General features: G+C 41.1%; 1 protein-coding gene across 1 annotated transcript in view; it reads right to left on the bottom strand.

The window, feature by feature from the left end:
• Positions 1-4151: 4151 nt before the first annotated feature.
• The window catches only part of REST (RE1-silencing transcription factor), a 25926-nt gene continuing 5403 nt past the window's right edge, over positions 4152-24674 (bottom strand). Inside the window, exons 3-4 of the mRNA XM_011998457.1 lie at positions 19953-20036; positions 4152-10149 (exon numbers count right to left, since the gene is read on the bottom strand). Coding sequence (XP_011853847.1) covers positions 7844-10149; positions 19953-20036 — 2390 coding nt within the window. The 3' untranslated portion in view covers positions 4152-7843. The remainder of the gene's footprint in view (positions 10150-19952; positions 20037-24674) is intronic.

The following is a 24674-nucleotide window of genomic DNA, read 5'->3' as shown; positions in this document are numbered from 1 at the left end:
TGCCACCATGCCCGATTAATTTTTTATTTTTTCAGTAGAGATGGCATTTCTCCATGTTGGCCAGGCTGGTCTCAAACTCCCAACCTCACATGATCCACCCGCCTCAGTCTCCCAAAGTGCTGGGATTACAGGCGTGAGCCACCACGCCTGGCAATTCTCCTTACTTTGTTAGGCATCCACAAAGAAAACAGTCTGTTTACAAAGAGATTTCTACGTTATCAGAATTTTAAAATCACAGTAAAACTACCATTGTGTATTAGTTAATATCAATATACACATACTATTCTTGGCCTAGGCAATTAACTCTTTGTCCCAATAAGGGCCAGTATGTGAAAATAAAAGCATTGTGGCTCTCATGGAAATGTTAACAGATCGACACAAAGGCTTACATACTACTTACATACCAGTAAAATGCTACTTCGCAAACCATGCAAAAAAGATGAGCTATACAACTTAACCAGAAACTGAGAATGTACCTTTTCTTTAATAGTTGGTTTGTTATCTAGTGAAAGAAGTCTTAATGCTAGTACTATATGCCAAGCAAATGCCACTCTATAGATAGATGTGCTACACATCCACTTTACAGATGAGGAAACAGGCTTAGTAAAGTTAAAATGATCTGCCTGATTATGGAAGAGAAGCCCCTTGTAAACCTGGCTCCCACTGCAGGGCCCACAAAGCTCTTGATACAGTGAACTTCAAATCCTTTGAAAAGAGCCACTTTTGGCTGGGCGCGGGGGTGGCTCACACCTGTAGTCCCAGCACTTTGGGAGGCCAAGGCAGGCAGAACACGAGGTCAGGAGATGGAGACCATCCTGACCAACATGGTGAAACCCCATCTCTACTAAAAATACAAAAATTGGCTGGGCATGGTGGTGGGTGCCTGTAATTCCAGCTACTCCAGGAGGCTGAGGCTGGATAATTGTTTGAACCAGGGAGTCGGAGGTTGCAGTGAGCAGAGATCGCACCACTGTACTCCAGCCTGGGCGACAGAGCGAGGCTCCGTCGCAAAAAGAAGAAAAATAAGAAAAGCCACCACTTTCTTCACACTGACCTCCCTGAGTAGCAAATGTTAGCATATGGGTCTTAGAACTTTCATCAATCTGCCTTTATGAAGCTGAGGATGAGTTTCAATAGGCTGCTCACCCTTCTATACTGTTAACTCTTCCTACATTCAACCCAAGTGAGACCCTTGGGAAGAAAAAGGGATGGAGCAACAAGGCAAGTGTGAATGTGTAATATATGTAAAAACCCTTACCAGGGATAGTTGTGGGAAAGCAACAGCAAAAGACTGGAGAAAGACCTTGTACCAATTACTTCATTCATTAAACACACCAAATCAGATTATCAAAGGATTTATATATTCAAGATAAACTCCCCATATATCCCAGATGAGCTAGAAAATTCCATGCTACTCATCATCGACTCTACCATAATAAAATCAATGCTTAGAAAATTCATTTTGTGGTCGGGCATAATGGCTCACACCTGGAATCCCAGCACTTTAGGAGGTCGAAGCGGGTGGATTGCTTGAGTCCAGGAGTTCAAGACCAGCCTGGGGAACAAGGCAAAAACCCTGTCAATAAAAAGAAAGAAAGAAAGAAAAAAAAAAACTAGCTGGGTGCGTGGCATGCACCTGTAGTTCCAGCTACTCCAAGAGGCTGAGGTGGGAGGATTGCTTGAGTCCAGAAGGTTGAGGCAGCAGCAATGAGCCATGATGGTGCCACTGCACTACAGCCTCGGCAACAGAGCAAGACCCTGTCTCAAGGGGAAAAAAAATTCATTTTGCTTTGTTGCTGATAAGCAGTTTTGTGGGAAGTGGAAAGAGGGTGAATAACTCACCAATCCAAATATGAAATATCCTTCTCCAGACTCAGAATCTTCCAGATCTGATGCTGCGTCAAAACAAAATGTGGCGGGGCATGATGGCTCATGCCTATAATACGCTTTTGAGAGGAGGATGCAGGTGGTGTGGTGGGGCAGGTCTGTAGTGCCAGCTACTCAGGCTGAGGCAAGAGGACCGCTTGAGCCCAGGAGTTGAAGGCTGCAGGGACTGTGATCATGCCACCACACTCCAGCCTGGGAGAGAGTAAGACCTTTTCTCGAAACAAAAAAACAACAGGCCGGGCATGGTGGCTCATGCCTGTAATCCCAGCACTTTGGGAGGCCAAAGTGGGAGGAATACTTCAGCTCAGGAGTTCGAGACCAGCCTGGGCAACATGGTGAAACCCCGTCTCTACTAAAATACAAAAATAAGCTGGGCATTGCGGCGGACACCTGTAATCCCAGCTACTCAGGAGACTGAGGTAGGAGAATCTCTTGAACCTGTCTTGCAGGAGGCCGAGGTTACAGTGAAAGGCGATCATGCCATGGCACTCCAGCCTGGGCAACAGAGCAAGACTCCGTCTGGGAGGGGGGAACACAGGCTGGGCACAGTGGCTCATCTGTAACCCCAGCATTTAGGGAGACTGAAGTGGGAGGATCATCTGAGCCTACCCTGGGCAACACAGTGAGAACTCCATCTCATTTTATAAAAAACAAAGTAACAGCAACCGGGTGCTGTAATCCCAGCACTTTGGGAGGCTGAGGCGGGTGGATCATGAGGTCAGGAGATTGATACCATCCTGGCCAACATGGTGAAACCCCATCTCTACTAAAAACACAAAAATTAGCCAGTGTGGCGGCACACGCCTATAGTCCCACCTACCTGGGAGGCTGAGGCAGGATAATCGCTTGAATCCGAGAGACGGAGGTTGCAGTGGGCCAAGATTGCACCACCGCACTCCAGCCTGGCAACAGAGCAAGACTCTATCTCAAAAAAATTAAAAAATAACAAAATGCCATCATATTGCTTCAAAGCCCCAAGTGGCCAGAGAGGTCTCTCAACTCTTCCCTAAATTGCACAAAAGTATATGCCTTGCTCAACATACAGTTCAACTGTTTTAAGTTTCTTTCTGTTAAGAGGAAGCAGAGGCTTACCACGAGATGTATCACTTTCCCTTGGGTTTCTTCTCAGAGCTTCATTAAACACAATAAAAGCTTAAAATCATGCCCTGGCACCAATGAACACTATACTGTGTAACTCAATTTATCTTCCTGTCCAAACATCTGGTGGTGGGACGCAGCAGCTCACATCTATAATCTCAACACTTTGGGAGGCCAAATCGGGAGGATTACTTGAGGCCAGGACTTTGACACCAGCCTGGGCAATATAGCGAGACCTCATGTCTATTAAAAAAAAAAAAAAAACATCTGGCCAGGCACAGTGGCTCACGTCTGTAATCCCAGCACTTTAGGAGGCTGAGGCGGATGGAAGGTCAGGAGTTCAAGACCAGCCTGGCCAACTAAAACTACAAAAATTGGCCAGGCGCAGTAGCAGGCACCTGTGATTCCAGCTACTTGGGAGGCTGGGGAAGAAGAGTCACTTGAACCCAGGTAGCAGAGGTTGCAGTAAGCCAAGATCATGCCACTGCACTCTAGCCTGGGTGACAGAGACTGTTTCAAAATTCACTAACTCCAGGCCTGCTACTGAATCAAAATTCACTAATTCCAGGCCTGCTACTGAAAAGGGATACGCATATTAAAACTATTAAGGGGACTTGTGGTTGGGAATTACTATTTAAAATCTTGTGTGAATTGTTCAATTTCTCCCCCACCTCCCACCAAGCGGTGTATGCTTTGGGTTACTACCCATACTGGACTGTTACCTCAAACATGCTGTGACTTTTCTACCTACAACTGGTCACCTGTGATAAATACATACTTTTTTAAGACGGAGTCTCACACTGTCGCCTGGGCTGGAGTGCAACAGCGCGACGTCGCCTCACTGCAACCTCCACCTCCTGGCTTTAAGCAATTCTCTTGCCTCAGCCTCCCGAATGGCTGGGATTACAGGCGCCCGCCACCACACCCGGCTAATTTTTGTATTTTTAGTAGAGACGTGGTTTCACTATGTTGGCCAAGCTGGCCTTGAACTCCTGACCTCATGATCCACCTGCCTCAGCCTCCCAAAGAGATGGGATTACAGGCGTAAGCCACTGTGCCCCGCCTGAGAAATAATCTTGAAAAGCCTATTAATACACTTGCAGTTCCAGCAACATAAATTTGGCTTTCCTACATTCTGGATATACCAATAATAAACAAAGGCATCATGGTTTTTAAAACTTTATTTCAACATTAACTATGCTTACAGAAATACACTCATATTGGTTAATAGAATGCAATTTAACTTATCCTACACAATTTGGACCAAAAACTTGGTACATGGTTTAAGATTTTAAAAAAGGATTTGCAATCTGGTTTATTTTTATCTATTACAAATGTATAAAAGATCTTCCATCAAATGCTGCTAAAGAAGGCAGCAAGAACCTTGAGAAATTTACCTTTGGTTTGCCTCAGAAAAGTAACACGTATTGCACTGCATAAGTTTATAAAATTGGTGCAACAAAACATTGTTGTAATGTTTCAATGCCAGTTTAGAAAGTTCAATAACTAATGGATATGCAAGGGACTGGGAGGGAACCTATGTACACATGTGAAACTGTAAAAGCTAACCGATTTAGTTAATATTGCATGTAGATTGTAAATCTACACAAACCAAGATTCAGATAATTTCTGCAATCTGAATTAACACTATCTGTTCACTTCATCTGCTGAGGTCAACCAAGAAAACCAGGAACACCAGTTGTTAAGTTTTTCTAACTTACGTAAAAAAGAAAATTAACTTTCTTCCTCAGCTTTTCAGTCCAGAAGTGACAGTATGCTACAGGCAAGGTATTCCTTCCATTGTCAACATTCATAGGGTGACATGCAATGAGGTCTACTTGGGTTTTAATTTGTATCAGCACTCATATGCAAAATAGTCTCCAAAGTTAATTACCACATGACTTTAGAAGTGACTCTAAAAAATAAAACGGCCCTTCTTAGAAGACTAGAGCAAAAGACCCAGCCATACTTATAAGTCTTATTAAAAAAAAAAAAATGCAGCCCCTTGTGAATTACACAATTTTAAAAAAAAGTAGCCCCAGAATAAGAAGCAGCTCTGAAAAGAGGAAAAAATATAACTTAAAATATCTTGAAAACCAATGTGAATACAGGTTCAAAAGATAGTTAAGAGATTCATTTTCATAAGACTACCTAAGATTAAGGCTTATAATATACGCTAGTATTTCAAGTTTATCACTAATTACTAAACATCAATTTACAAATAACATGTTCAATTTTTGTTCTTTTATCCAAAGGGAAAATTCTAGGTTAAATTCTATCCAGTGTGGGGGAGGGGGACTAGAAAATAAAAATATTCAAACAGTTCCATGCAAATATCACATTTTTCAAATGGAAGAACTTCCACCTAGACCAGAAGTTCATACTGCTAATGTACTTTTCATTGAAACAATTTTTAGTAAATACAAATACACGGCATTAAGGTTCAGAACCTAATATAGGCCTGACAATCAAGTCCTTATTTTCTGGAAGAAGGCCTCAAGTCCAATCAATTTCCAGTAACAATGTTTTTACAAATCAATCTAATAATAAGGGGTTTTAATTTCCTTCATGTTTTTGTTTTTAGCACTCTAGTCTTAAGACTAGATTAGAATTAGAATTCCCCAAAAGGCAAATGGTTTTTCTTTGCAGTATGAAAGAATCCACAAAAAAACCTCTTCCCCAAACTAATTCCTAATAACCAATCTGTGCTTAAGATGAATCTTTTTCTATACAATGTAAACGGTAACTTAGGTAAAATGTACCCATGAACATTAAAACTAGTCGTTAGAAAGACTTAACTAGCTTTATAATTTAAGTTTTAAAACATAAATATTTGCAGCTTGATCTTCTGTTGACAATGATTGTCGGAGCCTAGAATTCAACATTTACAACGTCCATTCATGCACACAAAACACACACCATTATCACACAACTTACTCCTCATGTCTTAAGAGAAGAATCTTCTGCTTCTTTAAATCTTTGGCCTCCCAGTCAATTCCATGTTCAAACAACTTTTAACTCAAACTTCACTCTCAGATTTTTAACAAGCTTTCCACCCACACATTATTAATGCGTTTCCTAATCTTTCATGTTGTACTGCCAAAATCTGAAACCTGCCTCAAAGAGATCATCAGATTTTTTAAAAAATGACATATAAAGTGGTTATTTCAAAACAGAATATGGGAGGTCAGAATTCAAGATTCCCTAATGGGATCATATTTTATTTTACTGCAATTAATGACTGCTATCAGTAAGAAAAATCCTCTATTGGATTCTTTCATACACTTTGGCAACTGGCCAAAGAACCTACAAAAATGTTTTGAAGTACATGCCCTTTTTCATACAAAGTGCCCTCATAGGAACACTAGGATAGCTGCAATTCATTTGAGGCCTCACCTGTAGAAAGAGGCTATCACACAGACAGCCAGGACACCCACCAGTTTGTGGAGATCCCTGAGAAAGTATGATTTTTAAAAATCTGGACTGTACTTGTTTCACCAGCCTTTTTCACTGTATAGGAAAGTTGCAGCTGGTCTACCAGCACTCATACTACCTCTCTTATCCTAGGTTTGCCGCGTAATAGCTATGGCTTTGGAATCTCCCAAGTGATATTCTATAAATGAAGGAATAATTATGTCTCCTAATTCCAGGTTTGCAGTTTCCAAATAACACTTACAGTTCTTTATTGTAAAGTAGCCATATGGACACCAACCATCTATGAGAAAAGGTTTTCCTCAAGCATTTTAACACTCTACAATTAGGAATTAGCTGTACCAAAACACACGGAAAAAAAAACCCAAAAAACTGATGGTTGGTATTTGAGATAAAAATTTGTTCGATATGGAACCTAGTGGTTTATTTATTGCAAAATCAAAACTGATAGCTGTGAATTTACTACATCCACTCAAAATAAATAAGTTATATGAAATACAGATTCTGGCATAGATATAAGATGTAAAAATCAAAATCAATGGATTGAACCTGCATGTTTCATTTGCTCACAAACTTGCACACACTATTATTCTGCAAAATAGACAACTGCAGCAAAGAAAAAGAAAACTGCCCTTTTGCAAACAAGTCTAAAAGCATCCCTCCAAAGCGCCGAACAAAATAAACATGCATATATATGTATAAAGTGTTACTGTTCAACACAAATGCTATTTCTAGGAAAAATTTAACTGCATAGGCAAAAAAAACAAAAACAGAAACCAAAAGAAAAAAAAATGTGCAACATCTTAAGCCATTAAAGCACCAAAATAAAAAACACACCAAAATCACTGTTTTTATGATGATTAACATACACAAATAAAAAATACTGATCAAAACTCAGGAAGTAAATACTTGGACTGACAGAAATGTCTATTGTTGGGACAATTTTCTTCAATTTAAATGTCTTATCTCTAAAAAAAAATCTTAAAGTGCTAACTTTATATAAAGCAGGCAAATTCTTCAAGTAATTTGCTATTAAGTAAGCCAATTTTTTATAGATCTCAATAAAAAATGAATAAACTAAAGTGAAACAGGAAGATAAGACATGGAGAAAAAAATGACAAGTTGTAGCTGGATAAAGCAATAAAATGCTGTTATACCATCTTAGGCTTCTAATTTCAATTAAACACAGAAGCTAACAGATTTAGGTATCTGCTGGTTTAGTACACTAACTCTCTTATATTTGCTAAAATTTACACAACAATCAACAAACAGGTATACATAAAAAGTCCTAAGGAAAAGAATGCCACTTAAAAATCAACATCAGATACTAATTAAAGCAATCTTAAAAGGTTGTCTGCTACTATAAATGAATATAAAATGTAATACACCTTACAAACTAAGAACCGAAACCTTGTTCAAAGTTTCATTACTCCTGCCCTTGAGCTGCTTCTTCAAGATAGTACACATTAACCAAATGGCGATTGAGGTGTTTGCTATAATCTTTTCCCTTTCTGAAAGAACGATCACAGAAGATACAAACAAAATCTCCCTTAGCCGCTTTGACTGCCAAGGCTTCCTTTGCATTTTTTCTGCTAGATTCTTGTGGAACTGGCCGAGCCCCATGCAATCCAGAATCATCACTACCTTCTGACATGTTGTCACTTAGGTCACTTCCTTCATGGCTGTGGATGCCTTCATCTTCATCAATTTCCTGAGACTCATTTACTGCCATGGTAGCAGGAGGTGATGCCAGTGCAGTTTTGGACACTGCTTCATGTTCTTCTACTGCTGAAGGGGGAAGCACTGCTGAAACTGCTTCTTCAACTGTTGAATTTATACCAGGGAGATTCTCTCTTATGTTCTGATCAGTGTCCATTTTCATTTCACAAACCATAGTGTCAGTCTGATGTTTACCATTTAAAGTTTCACCCTCTGGCGTATTCAAGTTTTGTCCAGAGGATGAAACATTGGTAGATTCGTTGATATTAGCAGCAAGACCAGGTAGGCTCTCATCTGCCTCTTCTGCTCCTACTTTCTGAAGAGAGGCTTCTTTATTTCCTTCACCTATGTTGAGTAATTTTTGGTCTCCTGATGCCTCTTCTCTTAAATTTTCCTTTGGCAGCGGTGGTGATGGTGGTGAGAGATCCTCTGTGCTTACACTTTCCTTTAGAGGCCGGCTATCTTTAACAGGCACTAAGCCAACTTCAATAAGGACTTGCTCCTTCCGTGCCCTTTCACTCTGCATGTTAGACTTTTCCTTTTTATCTTTTCGGAGAGGAGGCTTTTTGGAAACTGACTCCATGTGAAGGGGAGGCTCTCTGGGAGGTGGCTCCCTCTGATCAGGCTCCTTCTGAACCACCCCCATGGGAGGAGATGCCTCCATCTGAACAGGCTCGTTCTGGACCACCTCTATGGGAGGAGACAGCTGTATCTGAACAGGTTCCTTCTGAACCACCTCCATGGGAGGAGACAGCTCGATCTGAACAGGCTCCTTCTGGACCACCTCCATGGGATGAGACAGCTCCATCTGAACAGGCTCCTTCTGGACCACCTGCATGGGAGCAGGTTCTACCTGGGCAACCTCCATCTGAGCAGGTTCCACGGGAGCAGGCCCCATTTGGGCAACCTCCGTCTGAGCAGTCTCCATGGGAGGAGGCAGCTCCATGTGAGCAGGTACCATTTGGGCACCCGCCATCTGAGCAGGCTCCAGGGGAGGCAGCAGCTCCTTCTGAGCAGGCCCCTCCTGAGCCACCTCCATCTGAACAGGCTCGTCATGAGCAGGCTGTATCTGGGCACCCTCTATCTGAGCAGGATCTATGGGAGGTGGCGGCTCCACCTGAACGGGTCCCTTCTGAATCACCTCTGTGGGAGCAGGCTCCACCTGAGGAGGGTCCATCTGAGCAGATTCCTTCTCAACAGGTTCCTTCTGAGGAGGCTTACTGCTTTTCTTACTTGATTTATTTTTCAGAGTTTTCTTCTTTGTACTTTTTTTCAAGCAAGTATTTTGCTTTTTATTCTCCTCCACTTTGCTGTCACCCTTTGGCACTTCCTGACTATTATTTTTGGATTTGCTTTCTACCTTCTTTTTCTTTTTTGTTGAAGATTCCTCATCATTCACAGCATTATGTAAAGAATGGGTGTCAACTTCCAGCTTCCTTTTGCTTTTCTTAGTTTTAATGAATTTTTCTGAATTGCTTCCTGTATGTACATCCATTTCTTTCGTCTCTGTTACTGATTTTCGAGTTCTGGTAGTCACCTGAATCATTGACACATTATTAGAAGGCTTTTTCTCTTTTGAGACATCTCTTTTCTCTGCTTTGACGGACTTTTCGTTTTTCTTTCCAGCCACATCCCCTTTTATTTTTGTTTGTTCTATTTCTGTTTTTTCATTGGTAATATCAGGCAAGTCCACCTCTCGTTTTTTGGTTTTCTTTAGTTTCACTTTTGAGACATCCATTGTTTTATTAGGACAAGTAGGATGCTTAGATTTGAAGTGATACTGTAGATTACACTTCTTGGAAGCTGCATAGTCACACACAGGGCAATTGAACTGCCGTGGGTTCACATGTAGCTCTACGTGTTTTTTGAAGTTGCTTCTATCTGCTGTTTTGTAATCACAGTGTGGGCAATTAAGAGGTTTAGGCCCATTGTGAACCTGTCTTGCATGGCGGGTTACTTCGTGTTGATTAGAGGCCACGTAACTGCACTGATCACATTTAAATGGCTTCTCACCTGAAGACAAATCAAAAGTATGAGAGAAGACATAGATTAAGACAAATTCAAGATTAAAATATAAGGAACTGTATATGTAAAGTAACAACAAAGACTATTTATTGAAAATGCTGTATCATGCACCTTACATTTACCATATTTATTTGTATAACATTTCTCTTATCCTTTGACATTGATTCTCAAAATAGAGGAATAAATCTCAGTCAACCACAAGCTTCAAAAAAGTTCAAGTTAGAGTCCTCAAGTACTATTAAAGAACAGAGATTCTTTAAGACATACACAACTATTGGCAAAGTTCAATTGGGCTCTGGATGTTAATTTGGGGGAAAATTATCAATTTTAATTTTTTGTGTGTGTTTAGTTAAAACAAATGCCTAATGAAGTAGAAAATAAAATTCTGGCCAGGTGCAGTGGCTCACGACTAGAATCTCAACTCTATGGGAGGCCATGGCAGAAGGACTGCTTGAGCCCAGAAGTTACAGAACAACCTGAGCAAAATAAATAAAAACAAAAATTAACTTTGGGAGGCCAAGATGGGCGGATACCTTTTGGCCAGGAGTTTGAGACCAGCCTGGCCAACATCGTGAAACCCCATCTCTACTAAAAAATACAAAAAAAATTAGCTGGACATGGTGCTGCACACCAGTAATCCCACCTAATCGGGAGGCTGAGACACGAGAATTCCTTTAACTCAGGAGGCGGAGGTTGCAGTGAGCTGAGATCGCACCACTTCACTCCAGCCTGGGCGACAGTAAGACTCTGTCTAAAAAAAAAAATTAGCCAGGCATGGTGGAGTGCACCTGTAGAAGTCCCAGCTACTTGGGAGACAAAGGCAGGAGGACCACTTAAGCCCAGGAATTTGAAGTAGCAGTGAGTTGTGAATGTGCTACTGTACTCCAACCTGGGCAACAGAGCAAGGCCCTGACTCAAAAATAAATCTATAAATAAAATTCCCGGCCAGGCATGGTGGCTCACACCTGTAATCCCAGCACTTTGGGAGGCCAAGGCAGTGGATCACCTGAGGTCAGGAGTTCAAGACCAGCCTGGTCAACACGGTGAAACCCTGTTTCTACTAAAAATACAAAAAATTAGCCGGGTGTGGTGGCAGACGCCTGTAATCCCAGCTACTCGGGAGGCTGAAGCAGGAGAATTGCTTGAACCCAGAAGGTGAGGTTACAGTGAGCCAAGATCGCTCCACTGCACTATAGCCTGGGCAACCAGAGCGAAATTTCGTCTCAAAAATAAATAAAAATAAAATAAAATTCCCGTACTCCCTCCACCCTAATTTTCTTATGGTAAATCTTGAGAAAAATATCTTTCACTCTGGGCTATACTTCCAGATCCTAGATGCAAAAGTTTTGAAATTCTGCTTTAGCCTGAGCAAAGGCTTCTTCTTGAAATTTAATCCTTCTGTCCATCATGGCAAGAGCTGAGTAAATTTTCACTTAGCAAACTTCCTGTGCTAGCATTGCTATTTTAAAGCAAAAATACAAGCCAAGGTAATTATTCAGAAAACTTTCCTGATTTCCTCCCCTCCTCTTTCTATAAAATATATAAAGGAACTAGGTAATGAGAAGTGGCACACAAATAGATATGGTATGTAAAATAAAGTCACAATCACTGATACATACAAAACCAGAACCACCCCCACCCCCAAATTAAAGGCATAAGAGTAATACATTCTACCTGAATACATACCCATCTAGATCACACTCTAGTAAATATTACCAAATGGTATCCATACCCCACTGGTCCAATGGAATGCATAGTAGAAAAACGGAAATTGACATTTATGAAAATTCATCTCAAACATTCTCAAATTCATATCAAATCTTACTAAAACTTTTCATAAAACAAAACTCAGACATTACGTAAAACCATGTAGATGTTAAGTTTTACATGATTAGAAAATGCCTGGTGATAAAATAATCACCTTATCCAGGTAGTCAAATTGGATATTCAGCTGACTGGACAATTCTTCTCCATGTTGGTCTACTAACAGATTTATAAATATGCAAGTTTCTACAACATGCTACATTACTCTAAACCTGGTTCTATACTGTCCTCTCCAGTGAATGATTTAAATGAAGACAAACATTTTCTTAACATATATGGACATAGAACATAGAAAGATAGGTAGCATAAGGCCTAAGAACTTCTTCTAGATAGAGCTAGACTGGGAGATAAAACAATGAGCTCTGCAAGTTGCTTACTCTGAGACTTTGAGCAAAGTCCTGAAACCTCTCTCGAGTTCAATTTCTTTTTTTCTTTTTTTTGAGACGGAGTTTCGCTCTTGTTGCCCATGCTGGAGTGTAATGGCGCGATCTCGGCTCACCACAACCTCCGCCTCCCAGGTTCAAACGATTATCCTGCCTCACCCTCCCTAGTAGCTGGGATTACAGGCATGTGCCACTAAGCCTGGCTAATTTTGTATTTTTAGTAGAGATGCGGTTTCTCCATGTTGATCAGGCTAGTCTCGAATTCCCGACCTCAGGTGAGCCACCCTCCTCAGCCTCCCAAAGTGCTGGGATTACAGGCATGAGCCACCATGCCCAGTCTCAATTTCATCTATAAAATACTCTCTAAGTGTTGTCAGCTATAAATAATCTTATCTATGTAAAGTCCTTAACATGAAACAGAGAGCAAGAACTCAAAATGAATTATCTATAATTGTTCACTTTTGGAACCAACTGGTAACTCTGAGTATGGATAAATAAAAGGCGGACTTGGCCAGGCACGGTGGGTCACACCTGTAATCCCAGAACTCTAGGAGGCATTTTTGCAAAAATATAAAATTTTGGGAGGCATTTTGTAAAAACAAAAAAAAATTAGCTAGGCATAGTGACACATGCCTGTAGTCCCAGCTACTTGGGAGGCTGAGGCAGGAGAATCGCTTGAACCCAGGAGGCAGAGGTTGCAGTGAGCTGAGATTGCACCACTGCACTCCAGCCTGGACAACAAGGTGAGACTCCATCTCAATCAATCAATCAATCAATGAGAAGACTCTTACGTATCCTGTCTTTCCTACATCATGACTAAATAGGTAAGTAGAATTTATCTCTCCTCTTCAAATTTACACTAATAATAAAATGATTATAATTAAAATAGCACTGTTTTATAACTCTAATGAACAAGGAGATCTATACAGCAAGCAAGCATCAATCAAGGTACAAGGGTCTACCTAAGGAATGGTGAACTGAAAGGGAGGATGTAGAAATTTTCTGTTTAAAATTTGATGGCATGATTTATTTGCTCCATTGTTTTTCTCCCACAATTTTTACTTTATTGCCATTAAATCTTGCTTATATCAGAGGCAGGAGAATCGCTTGAACCCAGGAGGCAGAGGTTGCAGTGAGCTGAGATTGCACCACTGCACTCCAGCCTGGACAACAAGGTGAGACTCCATCTCAATCAATCAATCAATCAATGAGAAGACTCTTACGTATCCTGTCTTTCCTACATCATGACTAAATAGGTAAGTAGAATTTATCTCTCCTCTTCAAATTTACACTAATAATAAAATGATTATAATTAAAATAGCACTGTTTTATAACTCTAATGAACAAGGAGATCTATACAGCAAGCAAGCATCAATCAAGGTACAAGGGTCTACCTAAGGAATGGTGAACTGAAAGGGAGGATGTAGAAATTTTCTGTTTAAAATTTGATGGCATGATTTATTTGCTCCATTGTTTTTCTCCCACAATTTTTACTTTATTGCCATTAAATCTTGCTTATATCATGTTCATCAAGATTTTCTAATTAGTACCTACCTGAATATTAATCTTTTTGCCCTGTACAAACAATTTTAAATTCTTTTTCCCAATTCTAGTAACAGCTTCTCTTCTTTATAAATCTGCCAGTCGTCTGTTTTATGCCTCCAAAATGAATTTATAGGTGTAAGCCAAGACAAAAAGGGAAAGCGTTCTGCAAGATTTATACATATGTAACAAAAATATTTTTAGAAGAATGGCCAGGCATAGTGGTTCACACCTGTAATCCTAGCACTTTTGGGAGGATGAGGTGAGGAAGATTGCTTGAGCTAAGGAGTTTGAGACCAGCCTGGGCAACCTAGTAAGACCCTGTCTACAAAAAAATTTAAAACTTAGACAGATGTTGTAGCACAAGCCTACAGCGCCACCTACTCCAGAGGTGGAGGTGGGAGTACCGTTTGAGCCTAGGAGGTCAAAGCTGCAGTGAAAAATACACGAATACAAGCCTCTCAATTTTTTTAAATTTTTGAATTAATTCTATTAAAAATAAAAACAAAACAAAAATCTAGAGAGAATGGCAAATAAATTTTTCTCTAGTTTTTTTTTTTTTTTTTTTGAGACTGAGTCTCTCTCAGCCGCCCAAGCAGGAGTGCAGTGGTGCGATCTTGGCTCACTGCAACCACTATCTCCCAGGTTCAAGTGATTCTCCCGTCTCAGCCTCCCGAGCAGCTGGGATTACAGGCACCTGCCATCATGCCAGGCTGATTTTTGTATTTTAGGAGGGATGGGGTACCACCATGTTGGCCAGCCTGGTCTTGAACTCCTGACCTCAGGTAATCCGCCCACCTTGGTTTCCCAAAGCGCTAGGATTACAGGTGTGAACCACCATGCACAGCCAGCAAAGAAAATTTTTAAGTAAAAAGTAATGGGGGCATACAATACATTACCAGCAATAAAATGAAGTCCAATAATGCAACATGGATAAGTCTCAAGAACACTTTATAAAAGAATGTTCTAAAACTAGGTACAGTGGCCCATGCCTGTATTCCTAGCACTTTGGCAGGCTGAGGCAGGTGAACTGCTTGAGCCCAGGAGTTCAAAACCAGCCTAGGCAACATAGTAAGACTCCATCTCTACAAAAACAAAAAACAAAAAAACAGGCATGGCAGCGCACACCTGTAGTCCCAGCTACTTGGAAGGTTAAGGTGGGAGGACTACCTGAGCCCAAGAGGTTTAGGCAGCTGTAACTGCACCCACTGCACTCCAGCCTAGGTGACAGTAAGATCCCATCTCAAACAAACAAACAAAAAATGCTATAATGTTCTTTGGTAGGAGACAAAATATCATCCAGGGGAAAGACTGAGTGGAAAGGGCAAAGTGTTTCTGAGCAGAAATATTCCATCTCTTGTTCTTCAGTGATAATCAAATAGGTGAAAGCACAGTCACTGTGCTGTACACTTAAGATCTGTGCATTTTTAAATTTATAAATTATACCTCAATAAAATATTGTTTTTAAAATTTATTCTACAAAGGCTCTCAAACCATTACAATATCTTTCAAACAATCCCAGCTATTTAAAAGAGTCCCTTGGAACCAACGTTATCAATAGAAAAAATAAAAAATATGTATGTCTGGGCAGTGATTCATACCTGTAAGAGACAAGAGAATTGCTTGAGGCCAGGAGTTAGAGGCCAGCCTGGGCAACACAGAATGACCCAGTCTCTATGAAAAGAAATAGGATATTGGCTGCACGCAGTGGCTCCCCCCTGTAATCCCAGCACTTTGGGAGGCTGAGGTGGGCGAATCACAAGGTCAGGAGATTGAGACCATCCTGGCTAACATGGTGAAACCCTGTCTCTACTAAAAATACAAAAAATTAGCCTGGCATGGTAGCACGAGCCTGTAGTCCCAGCTACTCAGAGGCAGGAGAATCGCTTGAACCCAGGAGGCAGAGGTTGCAGTGAGCCGAGGTCGCGCCATTGCATTCCAGCCTGGGTGACAGTGAGACTCGGTCTCAATAAATGAATAGTATATTTAAATAAAAATAATAGTCCCAGCCAAATGCGGTGACTCATGCCTGTAATCCCAGCACTTTGGGAGACTGAGATGGGTGGATCACCTGAGGTCAGGAGTTCAAGACCAGCCTAGTCAACACCTCTACTAAAAATACAAAAATTTGGCCGGGCATGGTGGCTCACGTCTGTAATCCCAGCACTTTGGGAGGCCAAGGCAGGCGGATCACGAGGTCAGGAGATCAAGACCATCCTCGCTAACACAGTGAAACCCCATCTCTACTAAAAATACAAAAAAATCAGCCGGGCGTGGCGACGGGCACCTGTAGTCCCAGCTACCCGGGAGGCTGAGGCAGGAGAATGGCGTGAACCCAGGAGGTGGAGCTTGCAGTGAGCAGAGATCGCGCCACTGCACTCCAGCCTGGGCGACAGAGCAAGACCCTGTCTCCAAAAAAAAAAAAACAATTAGCCAGGCATGGTGGCAGGCACCTGTAATTTCAGCTACACAGGAGGCTGAGGAAGAATCTATAGCTTGAACCTGGGAGGCAGAAGTCGCAGTGAGCCGAGATCGCACCATTGTACTCCAGCTGGGTGACAAGAGCGAAACTGTCTTGAAAATAATAATAATCCCCAATTAGCTGAAGTGGTGGCATGTGCCAGTAGACCTAGCTACTCAGGAGACTGAGGCAAGAGGATGGCTTGAGCCCAGGCATTTGAAGTTGCAGTAAGGCATGATCACAACACTGCATTCCAGCCTGCACAACAGAGTCCCCAACTCCAAAAACAACAACAAAATTACTTATTTGTGAGCTTGTGTCCTATAATATGTAATCTGAAACTCAGTATCTTCTTAGTACTAAGATTGGAGACAGCAAATACTTGTTTTTAGTACCCAGCATACATACAATAGCTAGTGGCTACTACTAGTTTTTAAGATACCATTAAAATACTTGCTATACTGTTAACAACAAATACTAAAAATCATTTTTAAAATATAGCAGGCAAAACTCAAAACATTTTGCAAACCCAAATACAATGGTTTCAGGCAAAGATTATCAACTGGTATAAAACATCATAAACATTTAAACAGTGACAAGACAAAGTATTACTAATTGAACAAAAAGATAAAAGTATGTAGTCATTCTAAATACAGTGACCTAACATTATATTAATGGATCAACCACATGTGACTTTAAATGAGGCTTATCATTTGTGAGAAAGATTATCAAGCATTTAAATTTAATTTACAATAATTAAATTTAGTTTACAATATAAGGGACAGAAGAAAAGCTAAATGACACCATGAAAAAACAAGTGGACATATCCAGAAGGAAGGACATTCTACAGGAAAAAAGGTCTGTAAAATGGGGATAATAGAACTCATGCAACATAAAACAGTTATGAAAACTAAAACTAGTTAACTAATATAAAGCTCTTGGCCAGGAGCAGTGGCTCACACCTGTAATCCCAGCACGTTGGGAGGCTGAGGCAGGCGGATCACCTGACATCAGGAGTTTGAGACCGCGCTGGCCAACATGGTAAAACCCCATCTCTACTAAAAATACAAAATTAGCCAGGTGTGGTGGCGCATGCCTGTAATCCCAGTTACTTGGGAGGCTGAGGCAGGAGAATCACTTGAACCCAGGAGACAGAGGTTGCAGTGAGCTGCGATCACACCATTGTACTCCAGCCTGGGCAACAAGAGCGAAACTCCATCTCAGAAAAAAAAAGTAATATTACTGCTACTACAAAACTCTTAAATATTTCACTAAAAAGCTAGAGTACAACTATCAACAGGACATGATGCCAAAGTCTGAGATTGCATCCACGTTACCATCAGAGAATGAAACCAAAAAAACACCCAAAAATAATAAAACCAGGTTTCTGGTTAAGTGGCACCACTCAATGGCTTAGAGGTTTAGGAAAAAAAAACACTCAAAGTACATTAGTGTGACAACCACGTAGGGTCAAGAAAGGCTAGCAAGCATACTATAGGACACCTTCATAGCTGTTCAAATAAATCAGAATCTGCAATATAATCAAGTCTGATTATCAAGTCTTGTTACTAACTCATGGCAGCAATGTCCAGTAGAAATATAATGCATATCACACATGTAATCTTAAATTTTCTAGTAGTCATACTACAAACGTAAAAAGTAAACAGGTAAAACTAATTTTATTACTTTTTAAAGCCAATGTATATAACAGTTTTGCCATATGATCAACTTGAAAAATAAATATTTAACATTCTTTATTTTTTCTCTAACCTGCTTCAGAGAAAGACAGTCTTTTCTTCATACTGTTTGAAATCTGTGGCCGGGCACAGTGGCTCACACCTGTAATCCTAGCACTTTGGGAGGCCAAGATGGGCAGATCACTTTAGGCCAGGAGTTCAAGACAAATTACAAAAATTAGCTGGGCATGGTGGCATCTGCTTGTAATCCCAGCTACTGGGGAGGCTGAGGCATGAGAATTGCTTGAACCCGGAAGGCAGAGGTTGCAGTGAGCTGAAATCTCTGCCACTGCACTCCAGCCTGGGGGACAGAGTAAGACTCTGTCTCAACAACAACAACAAAAAATCTGGTAAGTACATATTTTATAAGTATCAATTTAAACTACTACTGCTTCAAAAGCTTAAGGTGGCTAATGGCTACTCAGCTGAATAGCACACATCTAAGGTAAGGTAATTACTAACTTAAGGGGGACAGGCCTACATAGGCTTTTGTAACAGCAAGATTGAAGATACTTTTCCCACAGGGATATACTTTCTAAATCTGTATTCTAATCAGAAGTGGTAGTTCGGCCAGGCGTGATGGCTCATGCCTGTAATCCCAGTACTTTGGGAGGCCAAGGTGGGCAGATCATGAGGTCAGGAGTTCGAGACCAGCCTGACCAACATGGTGAAACCCCATCTCCACTAAAAATACAAGAATTAATCGGGCGTGGTGATGTGCGCCTGTAATCCCAGCTACTCAGGAGGCTGAGGCAGGAGAATCGCTTGAACCCGGAGGCGGAGGTTGTGGTGAACTGAGATCACACCACTGCACTCCAGCCTAGGCAACAGAGCAAGACTGTCTCCAAAAAATAAAAAATAAAAAGTAAAAGTGGTAGTTCACCAAGAGTCAATCAGGGCTACCCATTCAAGCAAGATCACCGAAGCTAACATTACTTTTTAACTTGGCCACTTACATACTTTAATAGGGACTTCTTTATCGAGATGGAGTTTTGCTCTTAATGGCATGATCTTGGCTCACCGCAACCTCTGCCTCCCAAGGTTCAAGCAATTCTCCTGCCTCAGCCTCCTGAGTAGCTGGGATTACAGGCATGCACCACCATGCCTGGCTAATTTTGTATTTTTAGTAGAGATAAGATTTCTCCATGTTGGTCAGGGTGGTCTCGAACTCCCAGCCTCAGGTGATCTGCCCACCTTGGCCTCCCAAAGTGCTGGGATTACAGACTTGAGCCACAGTACTGGCCAATGGGGACTAACTCTGAGCGGTGATGGTGATTGTTTCAGTCCCTACAGTGGACGAATCTCTCATGTCACGGTCCTACACTCTTACTATAGCTTAATAAATTGGCATCCTAGATTGTCATTTTCTTTTTCAAGCTAAGATTTTGCAGTCAGTCCTCAAAAGCTCTACCAAACCTTGAAACAGAACAAACCTAAATTTCAGGACCTGAGAAGCTAAGAAGGAATCCCTGACACTTGTCAACCACACATTGTGAGTCTCAGCTTTATACTGTTAGGAGAAATGTGAGAAGTAGGGGTTAAAGGATCAATCAGCCTTGGTGTACATTAGTTCAACTTTTGTTGGAGTTACGGAACACTTCAAAGATTTGATGAGAATTAAGGCCCCTCCTCCCAGAAAAAGTGTACAAAAAAATTTCATTTTCAGGAGGTCCACCTTTGGATTCCATGTCCTCAGATTGACAGAACATTGATTTTCAAATTCTGACTTCTAAATTATATTAAAAATAAATAATAAATAAACGACTCGGTTACAAGCCCTTAAAAGAACTTCCCTAAAATGGTCGTTGACTGAAAATGATAGGAAAGTTCCCATTTCTTACCAACCTGAATGAGTACGCATATGTCTAGTTAGATGAGTCTTCTGAGAACTTGAGTAAGGACAAAGTTCACATTTATATGGGCGTTCTCCTGCAAATTTCAATAATGAAGAGTGTTTAAATGTCACAAAATAAGCCAAATACAATTCTTACTAACAATGCAACAATATTCAGTGCTCAGCACATTTTAACAAGAATTTTTTTTTCCTATTTCTGGCAAAAAGATCAATTTATCATGTATTTAAAATGTAAGTTATTTATTTCAGAAACTATGACTACATTATTTTGGCTTTGCTGACAAAAAAAACATTGACTTTCTGAATTCTCAAAGCCCTTTGAATTTTCACAGTGATACTGCATGTTAATACATTAAGTAGTGAGAAGTGAAAAACTATCTTTATAAGATACAAAGCATATTTTTGTTATATAAGATTCACCTTTTAGAAAAGTCTACCCCAACTGTCTGATGCTATTAACACTGTTTTTTTTTAACTTGTAAATGACGAATCTACTACCATTTGAAAGTGTTAGCTTAAAACAACAATACTTTTGAGTGAGAATGTAACTGCTTTATGCTAAAAATTTTCAAGTGGTAGAGTTCCAGACCAGACTGGGCAATACAGCAATACCCCATTTCTAAAAATTTATTTTAAAAAACTAGCCTGGGGCTGGGCATGGTGGCTCATGCCTGAAATCCCAGCACTTTGGGAGGCCGAGGCTGACAGATCACAAGGTCAGGAGTTCAAGACCAGCCTGGCCAACATAATTAAACCCCACCTCTACTAAAAATACAAAAAAAAAAAAAATTAGCCGGGCACGGTGACATGTGCCTATTGTCCCAGCTACTCAGGAGGCTGAGTGAGTCAGGAGAATCACTTGACCCTGGGAGGTGGAGGTTGCAGTGAGTGAGACCTCATCTCATTAAAAATAAAAAATAAAAAAAAAAGCCTGGGCTGAGCATGGGGATTGAGGCCCCCAACTGTAACCCCAACACTTCGAGAGGCCAAGACAGGTCAATCACTTGAGCCCAGGAGTTCAAGACTAGCCTGGGCAACATAGCAAGACCTCCTCTCTACAAAAAACAGAAAAATTAGCTAGGTGTGGTGGCGCATGCCTGTGGTCCCCGCTACTTGGGAGGAATGAGATGGGAAGATTGCTTGAACCCAGGAAGGACGAGGCTAGTGTGAGTCATGATTGTACCACTGTGCTCCAGCCTGGGTGAAAGTGAGACCCCATAGTCTCACTTGGGAGGCTGAGGCAGGATGATCACTTGAGCCCAGAGTTTGAGGTTGCAGTGAGCTATGATGGCACCACTATACTCCAGCCTCGAGTATAGAGAGAGATCCTGTCTCTAAAAGTAAAAATAAATAAATAACAGTAAGTTAAAAAGAAAAACGTAAGAGAAGATCATCAATTTTCTTTTTATTGTTTTTTATGAGACAGGGTCTCACTCTGTCGCCCAGACTGGAGTGCGGTGGCGTGAACATAGCTCCTGCAGCCTGGACCTCCCGGGCTCAACAGATCCTCCCACTTCAGCCTCCTAAGTAGCTGGGACCATAGGTGTGGCAACCAAGCCCAGATAATTTTTTTTTTTTGGTAGAGACCAGGTTTTGCCATGTTGCCCAGACTGGTCTCTAACCCCTGGGCTTAAGCAATCTACCTGTCTTGGCCTCCCAGAGTGCTGGGATTACAGGCATAAGCCACCATGCCCAACCAGTTACCAATTTTTAAAACAAATTACAAAAGTTACAGGGACTGAAGACTAGAAGCCAGTGATTTAATACTGAATAATTTTAAGACTCAAAGGTAGGACATGTATATTCTTTTTAGACACGGCTATCAACAACAAAACAAGGTTTTTTTGGTTTTTTTTGAGACGGAGTCTCCCTCTGTTGTCTATGCTAGAGTGCAGTGGCAAGATCTCAGCTCACTGCAAGCTCCGCCTCCTGGGTTCACACCATTCTCCTGCCTCAGCCTCCTGAGCAGCTGGGACTACAGGCGCCCGCCACCATGCCCGGCTAATTTTTTTTGTATTTTTAGCAGAGACAGGGTTTCACCTTGTTAGCCAGGATGGGCTCGATCTCCTGACCTCGTGATCCACCCGCCTCGGCCTCCCAAAGTGCAGGAATTACAGGCGTGAGCCACCACACCCAGCAAAACAAGCTTTTAAAAAAAGGTGTACAATTTGTTTTAATATAGTCTCCAGACACAAGATAATTATGACCTTGGTAAAGTTACTAAAACACCCCGTTTCCCCATCTGCAAAACTAACAGAATCTTCATTCCCTGTAATTGCAAAAGTTTAAATAATACATGCAGAGCATTTAACACTGTGTCTGGCACATAGTAAAGCCCTCAATAAATGTCAGCTATCAATTTTGTCTAAGACAGAAACAAATGTGTCTAATAAAATAAGGAAAAGGTGGTACACAGAAAACAAGAATAGGCCAGGCATGGTGGCTCATGCCTGTAATCCCAGCACTTTGGGAGGCAGGCGGATCGTTTGAGCCCAAAAGGTCGAGGCTTCAGTGAGCCGTGATCATGCCACTGCACTCCACACAGGGCAACAGAGCGAGACCCTGTCTCAAAACAAAAAACAAACAACAACAACAAAAAGAATGGTGATAGATGGGAAATGTGTTCCTAGTAACTATTCTTCTGTAATTTGCTGGTAGCTATGTATTAGCTGTAAAGAGCTGGTAGCAACAGAATGCCTACCTTATGACCTGGAACAATCAAGATAGTTTTACATTAATGGAATTCTGTAAAAAAGGGATATACAAATAGCCAATAAACACATGAAAAGACGAACATTATCATTAGCTGTGAGGGAAACGCAAATCAAAACCACATGAGATGAAGACTTCATACCCACTAGGATAGCTGTAATCACAAAGACAGATGTTAACAATATTATTGCTGAGGATGTGCTGAAATTGGAACCCTCACACATTGCTGGTGGGACTGTAAAATGGCATGGCTAATTTGGAAAACAGTTTGGCAGTTACCCAAAATGTTGTTACTATACTGCCCCACAATCTCACTCTTAGGTATACATCCAAAAGAAACAAAAACATATGTCCACACAACACTTAAACATGAATATTCATAGCAGCATTATTCAGATTGCATATTATGATGCCACTTATATGAAATATTCAGAATAGGCCAATCTATAGTGAACTGTGTATGTAAATTGTATCTCAATGAAGTTGGAAAAAATTAAATACCATTGCAGATAAACTTGAAGAATCAAAAATAATTTACTTTTAAATTCTTTTGTTTTATTATTTTTTGAGACAGAGTCTCGTTCTGTCGCCCAGGCTGGAGTGCAGTGGCACGATCTTGGCTCACTGCAACCTCTGCCTCTCGGGTTCAAGCGATTCTCCTGTCTCAGTCTCCCAAGAAGCTGGGACTTCTCGTATTTTTAGTAGAGACAGGGTTTCACCATGCCAACCAGGCTAGTCTTGAATTCCCAACCTCAGGTGATCTGCCTGCCTCCCAAGGCGCTGGGATTATAGGCATGAGCCACCTCATCCAGCCTGCTTTTAAATTCTTTACAACAGATGACTTTATCTGTGTAATTCCACAAACTAGGCATAACTCTCCTCTAGAAAGCTTAGTTACCTACAGATTTTTCAGTTTCACGTACAGGCAAAAAGGTTTTCTTTAAAAGTAGATTTTGTGAACTAGTTAAATAACAAAACCACTAAACTAAAGAGGTCAACCTGAATGAAAGTAATCCCCAGCTCCCAACCTCCCCTCGTTTTGGTGGAGGCTGCAGTGAGTGGAGATTGCTGAACTTTAAATGCTACTTTTGTTTTTGGTTTTTTTTGAGACAGAGTCTCATTCTGTCGCCCAGGCTGGAGTGCAGATGCGCAATCTCAACTCACTGCAACCTCCACCTCCCAGGTTTAAGCGATTCTCCTGCCTCAGCCTCCCAAAGTGCTAGGATTACAGACGTGAGCCATCGTGGAAGGCTTTAAATGTGATACTTGTATATGACCTTGGGAACATCACTTCAGGCTTTTAAATCTGAAGTTTTCCCCTCTGCAAACATGAACTATCATCACAGATGCTATTTTCCTCAATGGATTGTTCTGAAGATTAGCACAGAAAAGAAGACAGCACCTAACACTGGGCACAAGAAACCCAATTAAGCCCATTAAGTCAATCAGAAAACTGGGCTACTTACAAGTGGAAATGAGAAGTAATTCCTGAACACTATCAATTTATGTGATTCCTGTCCTTTCTACTCTTTCGCACCAGATGAATTTATTTTCCATAATTTTCAGAACTATCCATTTAATACAAGAGATACTTTCGGAATTTACATAGTCAAAATGTTAACCTTCAATCTATACATCACCCAATTGTTTTAAAATGTAAAAAAAGGCCAGGTTCAGTGGCTCACGCTTGTAATTCCAGCACCCTGAGAGGCCGAGGCGGGCTGATCACAAGGTCAGGAGTCTCAGACCAGCCTGGCCAACACAGTGAAATCCTGTCTCTATTAAAAAATTTTTTAAAAATTAGCTGGGCGTGATGGCACACGCCTGTAATCCCAGCTACTCGGGAGGCTGAGGCAGGAGAATTACTTAAGCCTGGGAGGTGGAGGTTGCAGTGAGCCGAGATCACGCCACTGCACTCCAGCCCAAGCAACAGAGCAAGACTCCGTCTAAAAAAAATATATATATATATACATACACACACACACACACACACACACACA

This window comes from Mandrillus leucophaeus, unplaced genomic scaffold (genome assembly GCF_000951045.1).
Source record: "Mandrillus leucophaeus isolate KB7577 unplaced genomic scaffold, Mleu.le_1.0 Scaffold570, whole genome shotgun sequence".
NCBI classification, from domain to species: Eukaryota; Metazoa; Chordata; class Mammalia; order Primates; family Cercopithecidae; genus Mandrillus; species Mandrillus leucophaeus.
The sequence above is the reverse complement of the archived record's forward strand: the minus strand, read 5'-3'. Positions and strand labels throughout refer to the sequence as shown.